A 22,157-nucleotide genomic window follows, 5' to 3' on the forward strand; every position below is an offset into this window, starting at 1 on the left:
CCCCCGCCCCCCGCCAGCCCCGCAGAGGGGGCTTCCCACAATTCCGAGCGAGCTCCAGCCCGCACTTCCGCTGTCCGGCCGCCCACGGGGGGGCGGAGGCGAACCGACCCCCGCCGAGGCCCCCTCCGCCCCGCGAGCGGAGCCGGCCGACCGAGGGGCGGGGCGGTGGCCGGGCCGGCGGGGCGGGGCCCGGGGCGGTGGCCGGGGCCGGGGCCGGGGCGCGGGCCAATCAGCAGCGGCCGGGCGCGCGCCGGGGGGCGGGGTCAGGGTCCGCAGGCGGGGCGCGCGCGCGGGCGGCGGGGGCCGCGGGGTTGGAGCGGCGCGGGGGCGCGCGCCGGCCTGACGGACAGACGGACGGACAGACGGACACAGCAGCCGAGGCGAGCGCGCAGCTCGGACCCGCCCGGACGCAGCGCTCGCCCGGCGGCCGCGGCGATCACCCGCGCTGGTCCGGCGGCCGCGGCGCCCGCCCTCGCCCGCGCCCCATGGGGTCACAGGTAAGCGGCGCCGGCTCATTGTCCGCGGCCGGGCCGGCGCATCGCGGCGGGGCCGGGGCTCGGGCCGAGCCGGCTGCTCCGGGCCGGGGCCGCTCCGAGTCGGGCGCGCCCCCGCCGCCTGCCCCTCGCGCCCCGCCGCGCCCCGCCCCGCGGGGGCGCCCTCCCGAAGGCGGTCGGCGCGCCCGGCTGCGGCTCCGGGGGTGGCGGTAGCGACCCCCGCCCGGCCCCCTCCGGTCCCTGAGCTCCGGTGGCGCGGGCGGGGCGGGGCGGGCGAGGGCGACGCGGGGTCCCCGCGGGGCTGCGCGCGGAGGCGGAGGCGGCGGCGGCGGCGACGGGGCTGCCCCGCGCCCCTCGCCCTCGGCGCCTCCTGCCGCCGCCGCCGCGGTCCCTCCCCCGTCACCTCCGAAAGGGGAATTTTCCAGCTGGTAATTTCTGCTGCGTCAACGCCCGGCCCCAGGAGGCAGCCCGGGGGCGTCCTGGCGCCCCCCGCCCGCTCCGCCCCGCGCGCCCCCCGCCCGCGCCTGCGAGCCGCACCCGGACCCGCCCGCGCCGAGTTTGCCAGGAGTCTGAACTGCGGGAGGTGGGCGCGGCGGCTCCCCGCGCCCCGCCGGGCCTTGGGGGTCATTGTCTCCCCCTGAAGCCGGGCACCGGCCTCGTCTCCATTTTAATTACGGGCTGAACCTGGGCGCAGGGGCCTCGAGGCCGGGCGGCTAGAGAAGCGCGGAGGGGACGGGGCGCGCGGAGCGGACGGGGCGCGCGGAGGGAGCGGGGTCCGCCGCGAGCAGCGTCTTTGTTTCTCTGTAAATAGACATGTCAGTTTCACAGGGTAGCAAGAGTCACTGTCTGACAACTCAATCCCGATGGCAAATGGGGGATTTTCTGCACCAGGAATAGGGTTCTGGCTAGTTGGGGTTCCTCCGCCCCTGCTAACAAATTCATTATTTGTAGGTTTAACGGAGCACGCACAATAGGGCTGGACGGAGGAGCCTGGGTACAAACCAAATGGGCAAAGAACTGATATTTTCTGACACCGAGGAAATACAAACAAAAGAAAGTTTGACCGAGATTCGCAGCGAATTTCCTCACGCTTTCCGTGCTCCAATCTCAGCGACGCGTTTGTCGTGGATTGCGGAGGCAAGATTGTTATCAGCATTGTTTACAGAAATGCTAATTAGGCAACGGGTTTAGCGAACCCGGCTGGGCGCAGACACCTGTGCGGAGTCCTCGCGTGCGTTTTAATTGTATCAGTTGTAGAATCTTTCATACTGCATTTATCATCAAAGCTAACTTCCCTTTTGGGTAGCAGAGTGTGGATTTACTCTGTCGCTGGCCTGCGTGCTGCCTGTGAAAGCAGTGTTTCCACTCTACAGGAGTGGGAAGTAGTTTGTTCCCCAAAGGCAAATTTACGGAAGGGTTTTGCACATGAATAATGAAGTAAACAATAGAATTTTATCATAGTAGACTCGTTCTACTTGCTATATTTCATGGTAGTTTTAGGTGCTGTGAACTGAAAACTTTGGGACACCTTGCTATTACAGAAAGGACTAAGCGAGGGGCGTACTGAGGCAGAAGTTGCTAGATTTAAGTAGGAACTTAGACACTATGTTCCCCTAAAAAGCTAGTAATTATTTTTATATCCTTTACTGAAGGGAAGGAGGTGTGTGTGTGGAGTTTACTGTGAGAGTTCTCTTTAGGGAGTGGTGGAATGGACGCATTTAGGCTAAACCCAAAATTCAGCCTTTCCTGGAGGCCAGCCTCCAGACAGGATTTCATTAGGCCTCATTGACATCATCCTGCATGAAAGAATTTTGTTTTGATGAGATAAGTTCTGTTCAGGTTTAGCTGTTTCGTGTTTGAAAATGAGCTGTTTTTCCACGTCCAGTTTCTGATGTTCAGGACTGGCGGACTGTTGGCTGCAGGGGCTCTTGGGTGCTCTGTGTCCCTGCTCGGTCACCCAGGGTCAGGGGGCCACCGCCCTCTCCTCGGTCACACATTAGCACAGGAAGGTGAGGTCGACCCTGAGAATGGGTGAGACTCCTCCGGGGACCTGGAAGGACACCCTTTTACAGTCAGAAGATGTGTTATTTGCAAACACGTTAAACCAAATATTAACAAACTTTCCAACATTGTCCTTATGTGGGGTTTTTCAAATTAAGGGAAACTGGGCCACTGTGTCCCTGTGGTCTGTGTTTCTGGGGCAGCTGTGCTCCCGCTCTGCTCTCTACCAGAGGTCTTGGACCGGCTGAGGACAGCCCAGCAGAACATCTTCAGCAGGCTCCACGAGCCGTGAACTTGAACTCATTCCTCATTTTGCTGATGCTTTATGTGCCCAGGTGCGCTCTTGGCCTCTGTGTTGAAGTGGGTGGAGAGTTCTTGTGCCCTGGTCTGGGGGCTTCGTGTTCTCATAAAAACGGAGGATTTTTCTTCTGTCTGATTGAATGTATTCTACTTTGAAATCTGTTGAGTGACGGTAGATTGTCAAGAATTCCCTTGTGAATCTGCTCCCTCCCCTGAACAAAAAAGATTCTTCTTCTTGCCACAAGTGTGCTTAAATGGCCTAACTCCCAAGAATAAACAGATGATTGAAAAATCTCTACTGAGGCCACAAGACTCATTTCAGTCTTTGAAATACGGTTGTCTTGTCCTAATCCTGGCTCTCGTGTCCTCTGCTCTTGGCTCTGGCTTTGGTATGACCAGTACAGCTGGGGTCTTCAACCATGGGATCATTGGCGTTTTCCCTCTTTTCTGCCTTTCTAGCTTCAGTACTTTGTGTGCCTGACACGTGCGTACTCGGGCTTCGTGTTCTGGTTTGCTGTTGATGACAGAACACGTCCTCTGGTTCTGCTTGTAGATGGAGAAATCATGGAAAAGAAAAATAACTGTTTCTAACAAACTGAAAAGTTGTTCTAGTAAAGGATAAGGATGAGCTAGACCAGTCAGATCTGACCTTAGTGTGACTTATGCAAAGTTTTCCCTTCAGTATCTCTCAACAGTGCCATTTAACTCTTATTTAGATTTTTAAATGACTAAGTATTTTTAAATGCCATTATTTGGATTTTAAAAATTAGTGACCTAGGCACTTTAGAAAGTTGAGAAACAATGTTAACATATTTTTCAACAGCATTTACAGAGGTTTTGTGTTTTGACAGGTGTGTTTTTTGAGTCATGTTAGAGAGACATTCCCAGAGTTTCTTACTCATGACGATTTTTGACCTTATCAAGGGCTTGCTGTGGACCAGCCTTCAGGCCAGGTTGGGGACAGAGTTCCCACGGAGGGGCCGGTGACCCGTTGGGAAGGGTGGGGGGGCGGGGGCCTACAGGAACCACAGGTGACAGGTGCTAGTGAGAGCTCGGAGCAGGACAGGGTGTAGCCCACCTGGTGGGCTCTCTAAAGACTCTTGGAGGGAAAGGGTGTTCGTGCTGACACCTCTCCCGCCCCTGATGGGCCCATGGCTCCAGCCTCCGGTTCCGGTACGTGTGCAGCAAATTCTGTTCTAACTTCTGCTTTGCCGAGAGTGGGTAGCCAGTGAGAGGGCAGGACTCTTGGGGCCAGGCAGCTTTTGGGGGCTGATTCGCTGTCAGAATGGGGGCGAGAGGTGGTGTAGTTACAAATGACGTCTTCCAAAGCCCGTGTTTCAGCACAGGAATCACTTCCTGAACATCCACGCCCACAGACCACCCTTCGTCTTTGGGGAAAAGTCTCGGGGAAGCTGTCCTTTTCCTGGCCCCCAAGTGGCACCCCAGCACTGCTTGTCTGAGTGGACCAGGTGTGCAGCCCTCTTCTGAAAAGATCCACATTTGTGTATGAAAACTCTCCTGTCAGTGCCGCGTGGTGGCCTGAGGCCCCGCGTCAGACCCCTTCTGTGTAGAGCAGAAAGAAGGCACCTCTGTGTCTTGGGCTGCGAATGGACGGTTCGAGAATCTCAGGCATCCAGAGCCGCCTCTGTGAAGGTGCACACACGTGGGCGGCACGGCCCGGGCGGCTTTGGGCGCGTCACCCTCTGAGCGCGTGTCACTCGGCGCGAGGGGGGTCTGCCCTGTGTCCTGCGGCCGCCCTGAACGCTGTCCACGGCTGAGCCTGGGGCAGGAGAGCACAGCGAGACCGTCGGTCAACAGAACACGAGCGCTCCAGACCAGGCGCTCCCCGGCCTGCGGTGCGGGCGTGCTGCTCTCCGGACGGGCTCCCCGGGCCCATCCGCCCCCAGGCACAGAGGTGGCCGCACCGAGTTACTTACGCGGGGACGGTGTGGGCGCGGGTGCGGGCAGGAGGGCTTTCTGGAAGCACACTCACAGGACCCGCTGCCGGGCCCGCTGGGCGAGGGAGGGCACCGGGGCTCTGTGTGCACCGGAGAGTTGGTTACAGTGAGAGGGTGGACAGGGCGATGGAGAAGCCACCAGGAGGGTGGCCCAGAAGAACCGGGCGGGGGAGGGTGAGCGTCGGGCGTGCTGCAGACTCGGGGGGGTGGGGGGGTGGGAGGGCCGGGTCGCCGGGGGGAGCTCGGGGGGGGGGCAAGTGGGCAGCGCATCCGCCTCTGGTGCGAGCGGGTCAGGCCGGCGCCTAGAATGGGCCTTCGCCTACTGCTGTGGCCCCATCCAAGTCTGGAGCAGGTTTATTGTGTTTTCTCATCCCATCCCATCCAAAGTCATGTCGCTTCGAGCAGCAGTTTCCTTTTCCTTAGGAAGTTCAAAGACAGCTCAGAAACGACTCTGCTTCCTCCAGGGGCAGGAGTGAGCGGGCTCCTCGGGGAACGGTCCCAGAATCGCAGGGCCTCTGGCTGCTCAGCCCGGGTCCCCCCCGTCCAGTTCCTGGGCCAGCGACGTCCGCTGCGCTCCGGACGAGGTCGAGGCCGAGACGTCTGATGCTCAGACTCATGCGCGCAGGCGGCCGCCGCCCCTTCCAGGGAACCAGGCTCCTTGGCCTCGGACCCACCCTGACCCCTGGCCTCTAAAGAAGCCGCCCGTCTGCGCCTGGAACCCGGTCCTGCCCAGCAGCCCTGTGGCGGCCGGCTCCGTGGCCCACACCCTCTCTCGCGCCGAAAGTGGAGCAGGCTGGCCAGCCGGAAGTAATGGTGTTTTTCCATTGCCTCTGGTGATATAGAAACATTGTTATTTCATCGCTTTTATTTTATATGAAGACTTTCCCTCCTCAACCTCAGAGTGTTTTGAAGAACTTTTCAGAAGTTCAGGGACCATGAATCATGACAGGCTCACTAGGTACCTGAAGAAAGTGGTCTTTAATGTTGGGTACCTTGACCTTTCCTATTTCTTTCTTTTTTTTTTTTTTGGCCACACCACGCAGCTTGCGGGATCTTAGTTCCCTGACCAGGGATTGAACCTGCGCCCTCGGCAGTGAAAGCACAGAGTCCTAACCACTGGACCGCCAGGGAATTCCCCCTATTTTTTTCTTACGATGTTGGCAGAATGAGACCAGAACAAGGAGTGACAAGGTGATGGTGTCCTTGGACATCCCTTACCATTAAAGTCACTGAGCTCCACTGGACAGTGTGATACACACTTGGCTGTGGATGGGTGGTCTTTTAAATCTCTTTCCTTCTCTGGTCTGGCTTCTCCATCACCTGCTGCTTTTGATTCCTTTGTGGGGTGGAAATCCCAGCTGCCTGGACCCGGGAGCAGAGGGAGGGTAGACGTTCCCAGTGGTGGCAGTACCACGTGGCTGCGGGGACCGTGGTTCCTCTGTGATGAGCGGGGGGCTGTGGAGCTGGGAGCACTTCTGGGTGTGTGAGTGCCCTTGCGGGCCCGAGAAGCAGGTCGGGAAGGGTTAGTGCCAGGGGACCCGCCTTCGCTGTGGCTGGCAGGTCTGCTCCACTGAGGCTCGGGTGGTCCTTCAAAGACGGGGTGTCTTCCCCTGAGATCAGCAGACTCACCGAGCCTTGGAGAAGCAACACAGGGCAAGCGCCGGCTCACCCGATGCAGCCCGTGGGTCACACCGACCTCACATTTACTTACATTTTTTTTGCCTCGTCTTAAGAAGCAAGAATATCCATGAAGTCGTGAGTTTGGTATCTCAGTTATATTTTTCTTGGTGCACACTGAAACGGACATGTAACTATTAGGATAGACCATGATTTGTCCCTTTTCCTGCTGGCAGGGAACGTGCACTCCCCGTATCCCCCTCAGCCGCTCGCTGGGAGGGGACCAGCACCCTGGCCCAGGGTCCAGGGGTGAGACTGGACTGTGCGGATGTTGGGTGGGAACCCCTCATGCCCCATCTCAGAGGCCTTTCCTACCGTCTGACCGGGGAGCAGTTGGTGTAAGTTAGGCTGCTGTTTAAATGAGTTCCCTGGGGCTGTCAGAGCACAGGACCACCAGCCTGGCAGCTTAAAACAATAGAGCTTTATTCTCTCACAGTCTGGAGGCCAGGAGTCCTAAATCAAGGTGCGGGCAGGGCCACCCTCTCTCTGGAGGCTCCAGGGAAGGGCCCTTCCTGCCTCTGGTGGCTGCTGGCAGTCCTGGGTGCTCATGGCCAAGACACATCCCTCCAACCTCCTGCCCTGTTCTCGTGGCCTTCACCCTGGTGTCCAAATTTCCCTCTCCTTATGAGGACACCAGTCACACTGAATTAGAGTCCACCGTAATGACCTAAGCTTAACTTTATTACATCTGCAAAGACCCTATTTCCAAATGAGGTTACATGCCCCTGCAGTTAGGACTTGAACATATCTTTTGGGGGGACGTGATTCAACCCACTACACCGTTACAGCTTGTATTTGCCTGACACATTACCACATACATTTCTCAATCCCAGCGTTTCCTGAGGCCTCTTTGTGTGTCTCCAGCTGTCACCTCTCACTCCTGCCCTTCCCTTGCTGGTAGAGCAGACGTGGCCAGTGACAGCGGTATTGGTGAGTTCACCCTGCGGACCTGCACTCACCCCCACGCCTGCAGCAAGCAGGGCTCTTGGTCCAGGGACACAGCAGCCAACAAGGTCCTTGCTCTACTTCCCAGAGGGGAAAGGACAGGGCAGGCAGATGCCGACGACTGCCATGGAGAGGGATGCGGCAGGGCCCGGAGGGAGGGCGTGGGGCGGGGAGCAGAGGCAGAGCCCAGGGTACCCAACGGGGCCACTGGGGTGGGTACTTGCTGCCGCCGCTCCAAAGCAGGACCCGACCCCTCCTCTGGACCCCCTCTGCACGGCTGGATACCCATGTGCCCGTCTGCCCCCCAGGTCGGACCCAGGCCTTTCTCACCCCCAGGCAGCTGGTGAGACTTGTGGCCCCTTTTCTGGATGGCGTTTTTATTGCTTCCTGTAGGAGACACTGGAAAACAAAGTGTAGCAGCTATTGAAACATAGTCTCACAATCTAGAAAACTTTCTTCCACGCTGTAGTAACAAGAGGAACCTCACGTACCATCAGGTAAGGCCGTCGAGTGGCTGGTCTGAAGGCCTGATTCCTACAGTGAAGAGTGTGGAGGTGCCCCGTGGTGACCAGCGGCCGTGGTTGTGGGCAGGGCTGTTGTCCTTGGCGTGTCCTCCACGTTCACGGGTGAAGTCCCTCTACGGTGGGTCCCAAGGTCACCAGGAGCCTGGGGGCCCCACAACCTTGGGAGGCCAGGGTCCCTGCTGTCACTTTGGTTCACCCTCATGGTCACCCCCTGAATGAGGACCCTCGCCTGCTGGGGTGGGACGGGGCGGGTTGCACTAGGGGTGGCGCCTCTGAGATCTTTATTCTGTTTCGTGTTGTTTGTTGAAAAATCGGAGCTGTGGGTCCCACGTGGTGGTCTGGCTGGTGGCATCCTCTGACCGTCAGGAGCCCTGCCCTGTTATCCCGTGAGGGGTCAGTAGGGCCAGGCGGGGGGGACCCATGTGTCTGGTACTCAGGGTCCAAAGTGTGACGGTGACGTCTGCATCGGAATTTCTGACTTAAAAACAAATCACTTTCATATTTGCTGCCTGCTTTGAAAGATACTTGTACCTTCCGTTAAGGAGATGTATATGTTTTGGGTTTTTTTCGTGGTTTTTTTTTTTTTTTTGGTTGTGCTGCAAAGCAGTCGGATCTTAGTTCCCCGACCAGGGACCGAACCCGTGCCCCCTGCATTGGAAGCACAGAGTCCTGACCACTGGACTGCCAGGGAAGTCCCAAGGAGATGTATATGGAATTTTCAAGATAATATTATCACCTATATAAGTTTTATTTGAAAAATTCTAGATTTGCCATTGGTTAATAAAGTATAGGAACATCTTGGAATTTTTTTAACATAATTTGTTTGGCAAGATTATTCCTTTCGAATATTTTAATGTTTGTTTGGAGCCATGAGCTATTTTTTTTTAAATTAATTAATTAATTTATTTATTTTTGGCTGTGTTGGGTCTTCGTTTCTGTGCGAGGGCTTTCTCTAGTTGCGGCAAGCTGGGGCCACTCTTCATCGCGGTGCGCGGGCCTCTCACTATCGTGAACTCTCTCGTTGCGGAGCACAGGCTCCAGACGCGCAGGCTCAGTAGTTGTGGCTCACGGGCCTAGTTGCTCCGCGGCATGTGGGATCCTCCCAGACCAGGGCTCGAACCCGTGTCCCCTGCATTGGCAGGCAGACCCTCAACCACTGCGCCGCCAGGGAAGCCCCCATGAGCTATTTTTACCTTAGTTTTTTCCCAGGTAAGCCGTTTTTATCCCTGGGTAGAAACCAGCCCTGGGTCTGAAGTGTGTGAGCTGGCCCCTCTAGAGCAGTGGCAGCTGATGAAATAGGTGTCTGGATGAGTGATGGGAGCTTAAGTCTAGAATTTCTGTCTCGTGAGGAAAACACTGGGATTTTGGCCGAGCTGGCGAGGGAAGTGGGGTTTGCTCGTAGTTGTTGCCCAGTTTCCCAAGTCCTGAGAAGGTGAGATTCTCGGGTGTGTTCCTGTCCGCCGCCTGGACCCTGATACCAGCCAGCACAGAATCGCGCTGGGGCAGCCCCGGCCCCAGAGGATGACACGGCGGGTCCCTGCAGGGCTGTCCCCAGCGTGTGCTTACTGGCCGGCGGGTGTGTCCAAGTGGTCACGAGTCCAGCTCAAGGTCCTGGTGGGAAATGTCACGTGGCTGCCACCCCCCTTCCTGGAGTCACTCAGCAATGTCACCGTATTTAAGGGGACCCATAAGGCGGCACAGCAGGCCTAGCCGCTTGCTCCTGAGCCTGCGCCTTCCTCCAGGCTCCCAGGAAACACTGGAGAAAGTGCTGGTTGTACCCAGGGCACCGGCGAGGGGTTCCCTCTGCCCCTCGGAAGTCAGGGCCGGGGGCAGGAAGGAGCCGCCTGTGTCCCCGGCGGCCCGCCCCAGGGCAGCCTGAGGTTGTGGATGAGACGGTGCGTCCCTGCGGGGTTCTGGGCCCTGAGGGGTGGCCCGTCCGCTGTCCTTTCAGGCAAGTGTGTGAAAGTCAAGCATGGACCCCCTGCCGTGTAACCCCAGCCCACACGCGTTCGGGGCCCAGTAGGAGGAGGAAGGTCAGCGTGGGTTCTCTCTGATCAATGCCGATTCTGCCTCCTGGACGTTAGTCTGGTGTCATCCGGCCCCATGTGAGCGGGTGGTGGACAGGCCTTTGATCTCTGAGCCTGTGAATAAGGGACTGGCGTGGAGGAATGGGGTCGTTAGAGCACACGTGCCGGGTCCGTGCTGCTCCGATTCCCACTTCTCATGAATTCTCAGCACCCGTGGAAAGCACATTTTTTTGCTCCTCTGAGTTGGGGCTTGTTCGTTCTCAGTGTGTTGGGGTTACTTCCTTGGGGGAGGTTCCAAAAATAGAATCGGGGTGAAGATGCAGCACATGCGTGACTCGGGGCACGAGTTCCAGAAGGACACCTTGCTTCACGGCACGGCCCCTGTGCGGACTTTGTCCTAACCCAGGGGTGGGTGCCCACCCCCAGCAAGCGTTGCCTGACCCCCACCCATGCCCTGTGCTGCACGGTTCTGTGGCAGGGAAGGCGAAGCCCCCGGGTGGGTGGGGGACCCCTGCCCGTGGGCTGCAGCCACTTGTCACCAGGGCGGGCTGGGGGAGCCCCTGTGTCCCCGAGGCCCTCCCCAGGTCAGTGGCAGCTCCCAGTTCCGACCTCGTGAGTCGGGGTTTCATGTCTTAAAGCACCTTGGAGCTGTCCCAGCCGCACTTGACAGAGAGGGGCTTCCCTGGGGGGGAGGCTATCCCTCCCACGCTGGAGGGGGGACAGGGTGCCCTCAACCTCCAGTCCCTCCCTGGAGCCCAAGCCCGGCCCCAGCCAGGGGGAGGAGGAACTGGCCCCCAGGGGCTCCTCCCCCCAGGGATTCTCCCCAAAGGAGCCCCCACCCCGGGGCCCGCAGCACCTGCTGAGCTGGCGCCCAGCTGAATCCTAGTGGGTCCAGGTAATCCCCATGCTGGGGCCCGTTTCCCGCCAGGTCTGTCCCACCTTGGCCTCCTGCGTCCGTCACACGCCCCTGCCTCAGACCCTGTGGCCTGGCCTGTGCCCCCAGCTGCTGCTGCATCAGCCCACCCCCCCCCCCCGCATCAGGGGCCAGTGTGACCTCTTCACTGCTGAGGCCTGGTCAGGTCCGGGACCGCTGGGTCATTGACGTCCATGCTGTTGGAGGGCCGCGTGGTGCAGGTCCTCGTGGCGGACACACACTCTTCATTCACCCAGCAGCCGTCCACCCAGCCTTCATTTATTCAGCATCTAATGAGTGTTTACCGTCTGAAAGGCCTGTGCGGAAGTGATAGTGGGGACTTGGAAACGTCCGATTAGTGGCTGAAATTCCATCGGATGCCAGAGCAAACATTTGTGCTGGTCCAAGCCTGCGTGGTGCTCTCACCGCCGCTAGCCGGAAAGTGATGGACCACGTTTCTGCCTGCCCCAGGTCCAGGCCCAGCGACCCATCAGTACTGGGTTTCCCAGGCAGCACCTTAGGTTTCCAGCAATGCAACTTTTAAGAAAAAAGAGACCTATAGGGCTTCCCTGGTGGCACAGTGGTTAAGATTCCGCCTGCTGATGCAGGGGACGTGGGCTCGAACCCTGGTCTGGGAAGATCCCACATGCCACGGAGCAACTAAGCCCGTGCGCCACAACTACTGAGCCTGTGCTCTAGAGCCCTTGAGCCACAACTGCTGAGCCCGCGTGCCACAACTACTGAAGCCCGTGTGCCTAGAGCCCGTGCTCCGAAACAAGAGAAGCCACCGCAGTGAGAAGGCCGCGCACTGCAACGAAGAGCAGCCCCCACTCGCCGCAACTAGAGAAAGCCCGTGCGCAGCAACGGAGACCCAACACAGCCAAAAATAAATAAATAAAATAAATTTATAAACAAACAAACAGAAGAGAAAGACCTATTAAAGATTCCAGCAGTTACTTGATGTAAACAAATGTTGCAAAATGTTAAAAAAAAAAGAGTGGTGTTTCTGGTTAAGGGTTAGGTGGAAGTTCTCTGAATTATTCTTGTAACTTTTCCTTAGGTTGGAAAGTGTTTCAAAGTAAAAAGTTGAAAAAGACAACAAAAGATTCCATCCTATGGCTTGAGAACAGGCATTGCTTTTACGTTACTTCCTATTTAGATTCTATGTTTTTCTTGGCGGCAGGGAGCACAAGTGTTAGTTAACATCTCGAGTCACAGTGTATCTCAGATTTAAAACCCTTGGAAAGCATTCTTCTGCCTTGTTAAGCTGATCAGCTTTCTTTTTAAGAAAAATTTACAAAAATTTTGAGTGGATGTGTGGCTTTTTCTAGGGCTTTTGTAACAGAGTGCCGCAAACTGATGGCAAACACAGCAGAAATGTGTTCCCTCTTAGCAAGGGGTCCAGGGCTGTGCTCCCTCTGGGGGCTCTGGGGTAGGGTCCTTCCTGCCTCTTCAGCTCTTGGGGCCCAGGAGCCCCTGGGCTTGTGGCCACGTCCTTCCCGTCTCTGCCTTTGTCCCTCTGTGCATGTCTGTGTCCAGATTTCCCCCTTCGGTGACACATCAGACCCACTTGGGTCTTAACTTGGTTAAATCTGCCAAGATCCAATTTCCAAATAAGGTCGCATTCACAGGTACTGTCTTTTGGGGACAAAATTCACCCCACGATAGCGAGTGACTCTGTATCCACCCCCCAGCTTTGCTGTGAGCTGTGACTGACGCAGACCATTGGAGCCCACTTCCCAGCCACACCTGCGGTGTCAGCTCTGAATTGCGAGACCCACAGCATGTGGCACTGGGATGTCGTGGGGCGTGTGGCCAGTCGTGGCTGGTCGGGGGCACGGCCTCACGGTCCACCCTCAGGCCCACCCAGGGTCAAGAAGGTGCTGTCTGCTTCTACTTCTGTCAACAGTTAAGATGGGACATTTAAACAATATTTCTTGATTTTAAAACGTAAGATGTCAATATCCCAGGTTTCAGGTGAAAAAGGTACTCCTGTCTTTTTAACAAAATTAATTAGTTAATTAATTAGTTAGTTTATTTTTGGCTGCGTTGGGTCTTTGTTGTTGCATGCGGGCTTTTCTCTAGTTGTGGCGAGCGGGGGCTACTCTTTGTGACAGAGCACAGGCTCTAGAGCACAGGCTTCAGTAGTTGTGGCACACGGGCTTAGTTTCTCAGCGGCATGTGGGATCTTCCCGAACCAGGGCTCGAACCCGTGTCCCCTGCACTGGCAGGCGGTTTCTTAACCACTGCGCCACCAGGGAAGCCCGGTACTGTCGTTTTGTTGACCCCCAAGGGTGTGCACCGGGACTGTTCAGCGTCAAGATGTGGTCCCTGTGTGGAGAAGCTCTCAGATTCGGCGGGAAGGTGTGAAGGTGTCGGGTGACAGAGGCACCTTGCGAGCCTAGTGGGAGGATCCCCTGGAGGCTCCCTGGAGGAGGAGGCAGTGTCACCAGCTGGGCGCTTGCATCCCTTTCGTATTCCACAGCAGGGATTGCCTTTGTCGCTCCACCTGTAAAACAAGCACGTTTGTATTGCCCGGTGCCCCAGCAGAGCCCAAGGGAGCTGATAGTTTAGCTGCCCGTTGTGATGAAGCGTGGTTTAGAGACAAAACGTCCAGCATGGGAGTCGAGTGTAGCAGGAGGTGCCTGGGAGCACAGGTAAAGTGGTGACCTCTTCCTCTTTCTCTCCCCAGTCCCACAAAACAAATTCCCCCCGCCAGCTTCCCACCAGCAGAAGTGACAGAGCTCTCGGGCCGACGCGCCCAGCTGGGTGGGGCCTTGGCTCTCACTTAGGCCTTTATGGGAGGTCTCCCCTGTCCCTGCCTGGTCTCTTCTGTTCTCTCCCTGCCCCTACACTTGTTCCCAGGGCCCTGGGCACCCTCCCCTGTGCCAGAACCCGAATCAGGACATCTGGGACCCCCCGGGGGGGGCTGATCTCCCCTGAGAGTCCAGGTCTCCCCTCAGTGTGTTGGGCCCTGGGCTCTCGGTCTTGGTGGCTAGTGCCACCCTGAGGCCTACACTGGCACCGCCCTGGCTGGTTGCGGGGTCTTTCCCTGGCCCTGCCCCATCTCATTGTCGCGTGCTCTCTCCCGCCAGATGCCCAAGGTGTCGTGCCGTCTCTGGGCTGCCTGTGTTTTGGCCACCGCTCGCTGCGCTCTGACCATCCTGAAACACAGGGGCTCTTGTGTCCCAAGGTGCTGGGGCCGACTTCTGCGGTTCTTCCGTGGGTCAGGGCCGCGGTCCTCTGGGCCTGGGCTGGAACGGCCTGGGCGGTGGCTCGGTGGCCTGGCACCTCCAGGGTCAGGGCTCGGCTGGGTCGCTGGGGTGGCTGTGCTGTCTCCACGCCAGCGCAGACCTGGAGTGCGAAGGTGGACCCTCTCCGGCCCCCTTGAGGATTGCTTAGCCCCAGGCCAGGGTCAGCGTGGGAGGGCCCCCCGCCGAGGCCCTGAACCCGGGAATGGCAGCTCGCGGGGCCTTGTGCGGAGGCCAGCGCCACTGCAACGTGCTGCTTCCTCCTGGGGCCCTCTCCCCCGCCCCACCCCCAGCCCCTACTCCCTTGTCCTGACTGGCTTGTGCCCCCATCTGGGACGCCTCCCCGATCCTGGCCCCTCCCCAAGCACGGGCGCCCTCGCGGCACCTGTGTGCTGCTCTGGAATCGCGGCTGGGGGGGCCTCGTCCTCAGCCGGGGCGCCAGCACCCAGCGCAGCTCCAGGCTCCTGGGCACCAGCACCCAGCGCAGCTCCAGGCTCCTGAGCGCCAGCACCCAGCGCAGCTCCAGGCTCCTGGGCGCCACAGGGGCCGCTGCGGAAACGGCCTGGGGCAACGCCGGTATGTGGGTGAGACCCTGGGACTCTGTGGGTCCTTCCTCGCTGAGAGTGAGAGCTGGGCAGGCGGGGGGTGGGGGAAGCCGCCCCAACGGTCTTGGAAGGGGGGGGTCCCCGCGGTCACAGGACGCGTCTGGCCCTACGCGGTCAGGGTGCGCACCCTGAGAGCGAGGTGACGTTTACGCAGGTAGGAAAGGCGGGGTGGGGGGTCACTCCAGCCTGGATGGAGGCGAAGGAACCCAAAGAGGGGGCAGCAAGGGAGAGGGCGGGGCGGGGCGGGGCGGGGCGGGGCCCATCCTGCCGGCACAGCTTTGCCTTCTGAGATCACGCAGGTCTCCAGCACCCAAGGGCGTCAGACTGTGGTCACCGGAGAAACTTTGGGCGAAGCCGCCCCCATCAGGCAGTTAAGGATGACTTCTGTTAACGCATGTGGGGTATTTCTTTCCAGGCAGGAGCTCAGTTTTAAATCTTAAAAGGCAACCATGAACACTGACAATACGATGTATATAAACTGTGGGTTATAACATGATTTCCCATCGTTGGTGTCTTGACCTTGGGTTTTTCAGAACGTCGTAACCCTCGGGGTGAGGGAAGTAGTGTCCGTGCAGCGAGGGTCCTGCCCGTGGGCCGCCCGGGGTTAGGCAGCGCGGGCTCTTCTTGTCGGGAAGCATCAGAGTGCTTTTCATCTACGCTGAATCACCCCGTTGGCGTCAGTGGTGTTCCGTGGTACATACGGTATGTTCTGGGGCTCCTGACAGAAGCCGGGGCCGAATGTCTTAACCGACAGAGATTTATTCCATCGCAGTCCCAGAGGCCAGAAGTTGGAGGGCAAGGGCCGCGACCCCTCTGTCCCGGGCATCTCTCCAGCTCCTGGTGGTTCCTTGGCTGTGGCCTCATCACTGTTGTCACATAGCCGTCTCCCTGTGTGGTGTCTGTGTCCCAGTGTCCCCTTCCTATAAGGACACATGTCACGTTGGATCAGGGCCCACCCTAACGACCTTGTCTTAACCAGTTACATCTGCAAGGGCCCTATTTCCAAATAAGGTCACATGCTGAGGTCTGGGGATTAAGACTCCAACGAGTGAGTTTGGGGGATACGGTGCGACCCACAGCAAAAGGCAATAGATAGGCACGTTTGTAGTTGAACAAGAATGTTTCCATAAAAATAGATTCTAATCGACCTTGTAATGATTTGCTTACAACAAACTACTCATCAGAGAGTGTAGTTGGATGGGTTTGCACACGCCTGGGGTCTCCATCCCTCGCTGTCCCCAGGCCAGGCAGCCCCTGACCTGCCTTCTGTCCCCTTCCCTGTAGGTCGCTTTGCAGGTTCCGGTTTCACGGCAGGGACTCCTGCACTGTCTCCTTTGTCCAGCTGCTTTCACGCTGCGTAGTTATCTAGAGATTCACCCGTGTCTTTGTGGAAGGGCCGTTTAGATGGGCTCGGCCGGTTGTGGGGGGTGCGTGGAGGAGCGGCCTCGCGGGGCCTGCGGGGAGCAGCTTGGCTTCTGCAGGCCAGCATGGGGCGGCTTGGTTCTAGCACTAAAGGTATCTTGCTTCCGCTTTAAAACAATATTTGCCTGTTAGGTAACATTTGAAGGAAAATTTCAAGGAAGTGTAAATTGAGTGCAATGAAAATGCAGAAGTGAGAAGGGAGATGAAGTTGTGTTGGCAAGGAGGTTCTGTGGGTGTTGGAGGCACTTACCTGTTAGGGTTGGGTTTTTCTGGACTGAGACTTGGTGACTGGCCTGGGGGAGGGGCCGGCCCACCAGGGGCCCAGGTCCCTGTACAGACCTGGGGCTTGTTTGGGTGCAGCAGGACACACGTCCAAATTGCATCCACTGTTTTACATTCTTATTGAAACCAGTTGCCTTCCAGGTGGAGCTCCTTAGGTACCAGAGGAAAAAAATACCCCATCCAGCTCCCGGAATTACTACTTTGAACACACAGTGCAGCAAATGACATATACTCACAGCAGTCTCCACGTTTCATGGTTCTTGTGCATTTTGAGACTTGGCGATTTATTTGGCTTTTGCCCACGAAGCATCAGTGGTCTCATGGACGCGCTGGGTGAATAAGACACATAGCTCCTGCTGATAATTTGTGAAGATGGCTTTTGGTTGAGACCCCTCTACCTTCAGATGCTGTAGGGAAAAGGTTCGGGAGGTGCTCTGGGATTGGGGTGCCGGGGGCTCTGAACCCTGGAAGTGACAGACAGGGGAGCACCCCTGACACCCACATCGGGTACCTGCCGCTCAGAGAGGAGGCTGGCAGAGCAGGTCTGTGCTCACATCTGAGTGCGGCTTGTTTGGGGGAGACCTCAAAGCCCCCCCCACCCCTGGGTCACCGTGCTCAGCAGCTGAGACTTGTGTCTCTCGGGTCGTGGGAGCTGTCTCGCAACAGTGAGACTCGGGGGCCTGGGATGGTGGCGCCCAGCACGCGCTTGGTGGCTCCCCGACGGCCGGACTCTGGGAATCTCCAAGCCTCAGTTTCCCTGCCTGGCAGCTTGGAGACCACCTCCGCCCTTCCCGGAGGCTGCAGGATTGGAAATGGGTCCTGCAGCAGGCAGGCTGCCCACTGGGCAGGACAGACCCGCGGCTGCCCCCTTCGTCCCTCGCTGTGGGGTCTCTGGCATGGTCCCTGTGCCCCAGGTTACCCGTGTGAGGGCGGCCAGCCCCGAGCCCCGCACTGTGCAGGACGACGCAGCTTTTGGAGTTCGGTCTGGAACATGGATTCAAGTTGTTCTGGCACCGAAGTGGTCACGTTTCATAAGTGATTCTGTCCGAAACTGAAGTGTCTTGAGATTAGCAAGCTATAAATAAAATAGACAGTAGAGACCCCACAGGAGAAGTAAAAACACTGGAGAGATGGTGTGGCTTCCAGGTGGCACGTGGGTCACTTTGGTGAAGTCTCAGGTGCCGGTGTGGCAACAAATGCCCCTTGGTCTCACCCAGCCTTAGCTGCTCCTGTCAGTGTGGCATCTGAGTCCCTGAGGACCGCAGGCTTCTCTCGGAGGGTCCCTTCCTCACAGGGCTGCCCGCGTGGACCTTTGGATGCATGAAAGTGCCCTGTGATCTGTGCAGCAGCACAGGTAATTCAGAGATGACAGTCAGGTTATCAGATGTGTGTCCTGTGAACGGGTGTGGGTCCACAGGTGTGTGTTCTCTGAACAGCTGTGTGACCCACGGCCAGGTGCATCTTCACTTGACAGTAGCAGATGCTCTGCTACCCTTGCCCTCAAAGAAAAACTGTGGTGAGCGTGCTTTAGTCTGAAGCCTGCATCTTTCTTATCAGGCCCTCATATGATGTGACTACCCAGGATGCTTCCATTTTTAGGGTCACAGCTGCTGACATGCAACTGGGCAGCTGCTCTTCTGCTGCAGTCAGGTGGGTGGGACCCCCATGACCTCTTACTGATGTGGAGACATTACCAACTTTGTAATGCAAATTCAGTTATTCCCCTAAAGCTTCCTGGATAAATTACGTGTATCCTTAATACTTCCATAGCAGACTAATCTGTTGTTTTTTTTTTTTTTTTTGTCTGCACCGCACGGCACTTGGGATCTTAGTTCCCCAACCAGGGATCGAACCTGAACCTGTGTGCCCTGCAGTGGGAGCGCGGAGAGTCCTAACCACTGAACTGCCAGGGAAGTCCCCCAGACTAATCTATTTTTGATTATCATTCCTTTAGATGCCTTTTCTTTTTAGTGTACAGGTGACTTTTTTCCCTAATGAAAATTGTGTTTTCTTACGACAAAATCTCTGTGAAGTACATAACTGATTTTAAGCTGCTCTGATTGAATATTAATTTATTTTAGAACTTTCCATATGAGTTGAAATTATTTGAGAAACGCAAGCCCCCGAGGTAGTTGTTGCTTCTCTAAAATGGCACTGGCATTTTGCCCCTTTTCAGTGTTCTTCCTAATTCTTAGACTCTCTGTTTCACTGGCGAGTAAAGAGGCTTATTATTCATATAGGAAGCCAGGCGATGAGACATGTCTCTCCCTAACTTGAATGCGGGGTCCTTAGAGCTCTCGGTACCTCCCCCCATATTCGGCCGGAGCTCCGCGTGGACTCTGGGCATGAAGCCGATGCTTTGAGTTTAAATGGTCGATTTCCTGGTTTGACGTGTGTTTTGGTTCCTCCCTCAGCGTCTGGCTAACCTGAGTCTGTAACGCCAGGTGTGCGGTGTGAAGCCACACCTGGACGGCCTGTCTGTCCCCCTCCCTGCCTCCCACGCCCTGGGGGAGGGGCAGACCGGCTGCTGACCACCCTCGGGGGTGGTCTACGCACCCAGGGCCGAGCACCCCTGGTGTCAGCTGTGAGCCGAGGGCCCCCGCAGCCAGTTCTGAGCTTGCCTACTCTCCTCAGGGCCCGTCCGCAGGGTCAGGTCCCGCTGCTGTCACACGATTGATCGAAGCAGCGTGTTTCCTTCTGGTCTTTGAGTCGGGGGGCTGGTTGGAGCGGGGGGGTCTCTGTTCTCGCCTGGCAGGGCCGGTGCTGGGTGGGCTGTTGAGGGAGACAAGGGAGTGAAAGGCTTGGACCCTCCCCAGCCTCGTTCTCCCAGCCTGGGGACTGTGGGCGTTTCCAGGTGACCTCAGATGATGATGCGAAACGTAAAGTCTAAAGGAAGGTGTTGCACAAATGAGGCGGCCCCCGCTCTCCGCCCTTCCCCCCCCCACCCCGGGAAAGGTGGACGGACGTCCGCACCTTTGACCAGCTGGAAAATGGTGTGTTTATCAGGGAAGACCTGTCTTCTGCAGGGCATCTTATGTGGTGAGCCTGGCCCCAGGTTTCGTACAATGAAGTCCTAGCCCCCAGCGCCTCAGAACCTGACCTAGTTTGGATGTGATTTGTACTGAGGTAGTAGGATGGGCCTAATCCGATATGACCGTGTCCTTGTAGGAGGGGACACTGGGACAGACACGCACACAGGGAGACGGCAGAGGCAGAGGTGGGTGATGCTTCCACGAGCCAAGGACACTGAGGATTGCCGGTCACCGCAGAAGCTGACGGAGGCCAGGATGCATCCCCCGGCGGGGCCTTTGGAGGGAGTCCTGCCCACACCTCGGCCTTGGTCAGGCTCTGGCCTCCAGTCTGGGCGGCACTGAAGTTCTGTTGTTTTGTCTGCCCAGTCGGGTGGCCCCGGGAAACTTTGGGAGCAGCAAAGATATGGGGAACGAGTCTGGGGAGAGCACCGCGTGGGGCCCAAGTCAAGAAATGATTCGGGCGCTTGGGACCGCGAAGGGGGTTCTCATCGCCTGGGGTCCCTCCCCGCACCAGACACCTTCCTGGGGGCTGAGCTGGTCACAGGGCCTTCTCCCTCTGGGGCTGGCTCGGGCTGGAGTTTGGGAGTTTGTGGACGTCCAACTTCAGTCCTCACTGTTCTAGGGGTTTTGTTTGTGTAGCGTGTTGTTGTCGCTTTGTTTTTAAAGGGTGCTTCTTCAAGGGTGAGGGATGAAGGTGCCCCTGGGTTACTTGGCCTAGATGTTCTGATTTTCTGTTTGGGTGAGAGAGTCGCTTCGACTGTGGATGGGTGTTCTTCTCCTTTCTGGAATATTTGTTTGCTCGGAGGGTTGGCTGCAGCGTGTAGGATTCTGTTCAGAGCGCCGTGTGCCCGACGACAGGTGAGCCTCAAACTGGACGCTGGTTCAGGTGCCCACCATCGAGTGCCCTGTGCCCGGCGGCCGCCCTCCGTGCACCCTCCTAACTCCCTCGGTGCGTGTGTCGACCATGCGGGTAACCCTTCCGTTCTTGCCCCACAGAGTCCGTAGAAGAGACCACCCTGGGATCCCAGATGAACAACCGGCGGGAAGATATGGAAATCGCGTCCCACTACCGGCACCTGCTCCACGAGCTCAACGAGCAGAGGCAGCACGGCGTCCTGTGCGACGTGTGCGTGGTGGTCGAGGGCAAGGTCTTCAAGGCCCACAAGAACGTCCTGCTCGGCAGCAGCCGCTACTTTAAGACGCTCTACTGCCAGGTGCAGAAGGCGTCCGACCAGGCCACGGTCACGCACCTGGACATCGTCACGGCGCAGGGCTTCAAGGCCATCATCGACTTCATGTACTCCGCCCACCTGGCCCTCACCAGCAGGAACGTCATCGAGGTGATGTCAGCGGCCAGCTTCCTGCAGATGACGGACATCGTGCAGGCCTGCCATGACTTTATCAAGGCCGCGCTGGACATCAGCATCAAGCCGGACGCCTCAGACGAGCTCTCGGAGTTCGAGGTGGGCGCCCCACCCGGCAGCGGCGCGGACGCCCTCATCTCCGCCGTGATGGCCGGGAGGAGCATCTCTCCGTGGCTGGCCCGGCGCACGAGCCCCGCCAACTCCTCCGGGGACTCGGCCATCGCCAGCTGCCACGAGGGTGGGAGCAGCTACGGGAAGGAGGACCAGGAGCCCAAGGCCGACGGCCCCGACGACCTCCCCTCGCAGCCGCTGTGGCCCGGCGACGTGGGCTGCGGGCCCCTGCACGTCAAGGAGGAGCAGCTCTCGCCGACCCACTACGGGGGGAGCGAGCCGCCTTCCGCCGGGGACGCTGCCATTCAGAACTCCTTCTCCGAGCAGGCTGCGGGGGACGGCTGGCAGCCCACGGGCCGGAGGAAGAATCGGAAGAACAAAGACACGGTCCGGCACATCACGCAGCACGCGGAGGACGACAGCCGCGCCGGCTCCCCGCTGCCGTCTTTCCTCCCGACGTCCGGGTGGCCCTTCGGCAGCCGAGACTCAAGTAAGCCTTTCGTTTGTTACAGGCCGGGCTCAGGCGCCCTGGGGCCACGGACAGCCCAAAGGCGCTGTTTGTCGGTGGCCGCGGGGCCGCTCGTTTTGTCCATGAAGTGGCACCTCTCCAGGCTGACGCTGGTGGCTTCCCGCGGGTCACCCCCTTCTGTAGTAAATCGGTGTGAGCGCAGGGAAAGTGGCCGACGCGTCCCAGCGGGCGCGCCAGGGCCGCCGGCACACAGAGGCTGCTGGGCTGGGGATTTTCTGGAGCTGGAAAGGCGGGGTGACACCCGGAAGGAGCCCCAGCGTGGGGTGTGGAGGAGCCTCTCGTAGGCACTGGGTGGGGTAACTTAATTTTTAAAGATGTAAACGTGACAGCGTTAAAAAGATGAAGAAGTGCACGAAGTGACGTGACTCGGGTGGAAGGGAAGGACAGGCCAGGTGTGTGGGCTCCGGCCGCGGCCATTGTTGTCAACGTGGAAGAAACACCACGTGTGTGTGTTTCGTCCTGGGCACGTGAGGGCTCGTGGCCACAAGCTCCCCTCCCAATGAGGGGTATTTCCTCGTTGCCAGCAAGTGCGGGTTCTGTGGTCCGCCCACAGAGCAGCCGGTGGGCGTTACTGCGCAGGGGGGGAGCCCCTTCTGGACCCCGAGTCCGTCAGCCCTAAGGGCTCTTAGCTTAGCTTTGTTGACGCCGGCCTTCACCCTCTGGAGGATGGTTTTGTCTGTCTCCCAGGCTAGTAAACAAATGAAATGTTTCCTAGATGCCAG

General features: G+C 58.0%; 1 protein-coding gene across 3 annotated transcripts in view; it reads left to right on the forward strand.

Annotated features, from left to right (window-relative positions):
* The first annotated feature begins 288 nt into the window (after positions 1-288).
* The window catches only part of ZBTB46 (zinc finger and BTB domain containing 46), a 57,916-nt gene continuing 36,047 nt past the window's right edge, over positions 289-22,157 (forward strand). For 2 of the 3 annotated variants that reach the window (XM_082360663.1, XM_082360665.1), the window contains exons 1-2: positions 289-497; positions 20,428-21,396. In XM_082360663.1, the coding sequence (XP_082216789.1) occupies positions 20,460-21,396 (937 nt within the window). In that variant the 5' untranslated portion in view covers positions 289-497; positions 20,428-20,459. Of the gene's footprint in view, positions 498-20,008; positions 20,290-20,427; positions 21,397-22,157 lie in introns of those variants that run through there. The other variant, XM_082360664.1, reaches the window with a different exon arrangement.

Source organism: Balaenoptera borealis (genome assembly GCF_965194805.1).
Source record: "Balaenoptera borealis genome assembly, chromosome: 16".
NCBI classification, from domain to species: Eukaryota; Metazoa; Chordata; class Mammalia; order Artiodactyla; family Balaenopteridae; genus Balaenoptera; species Balaenoptera borealis.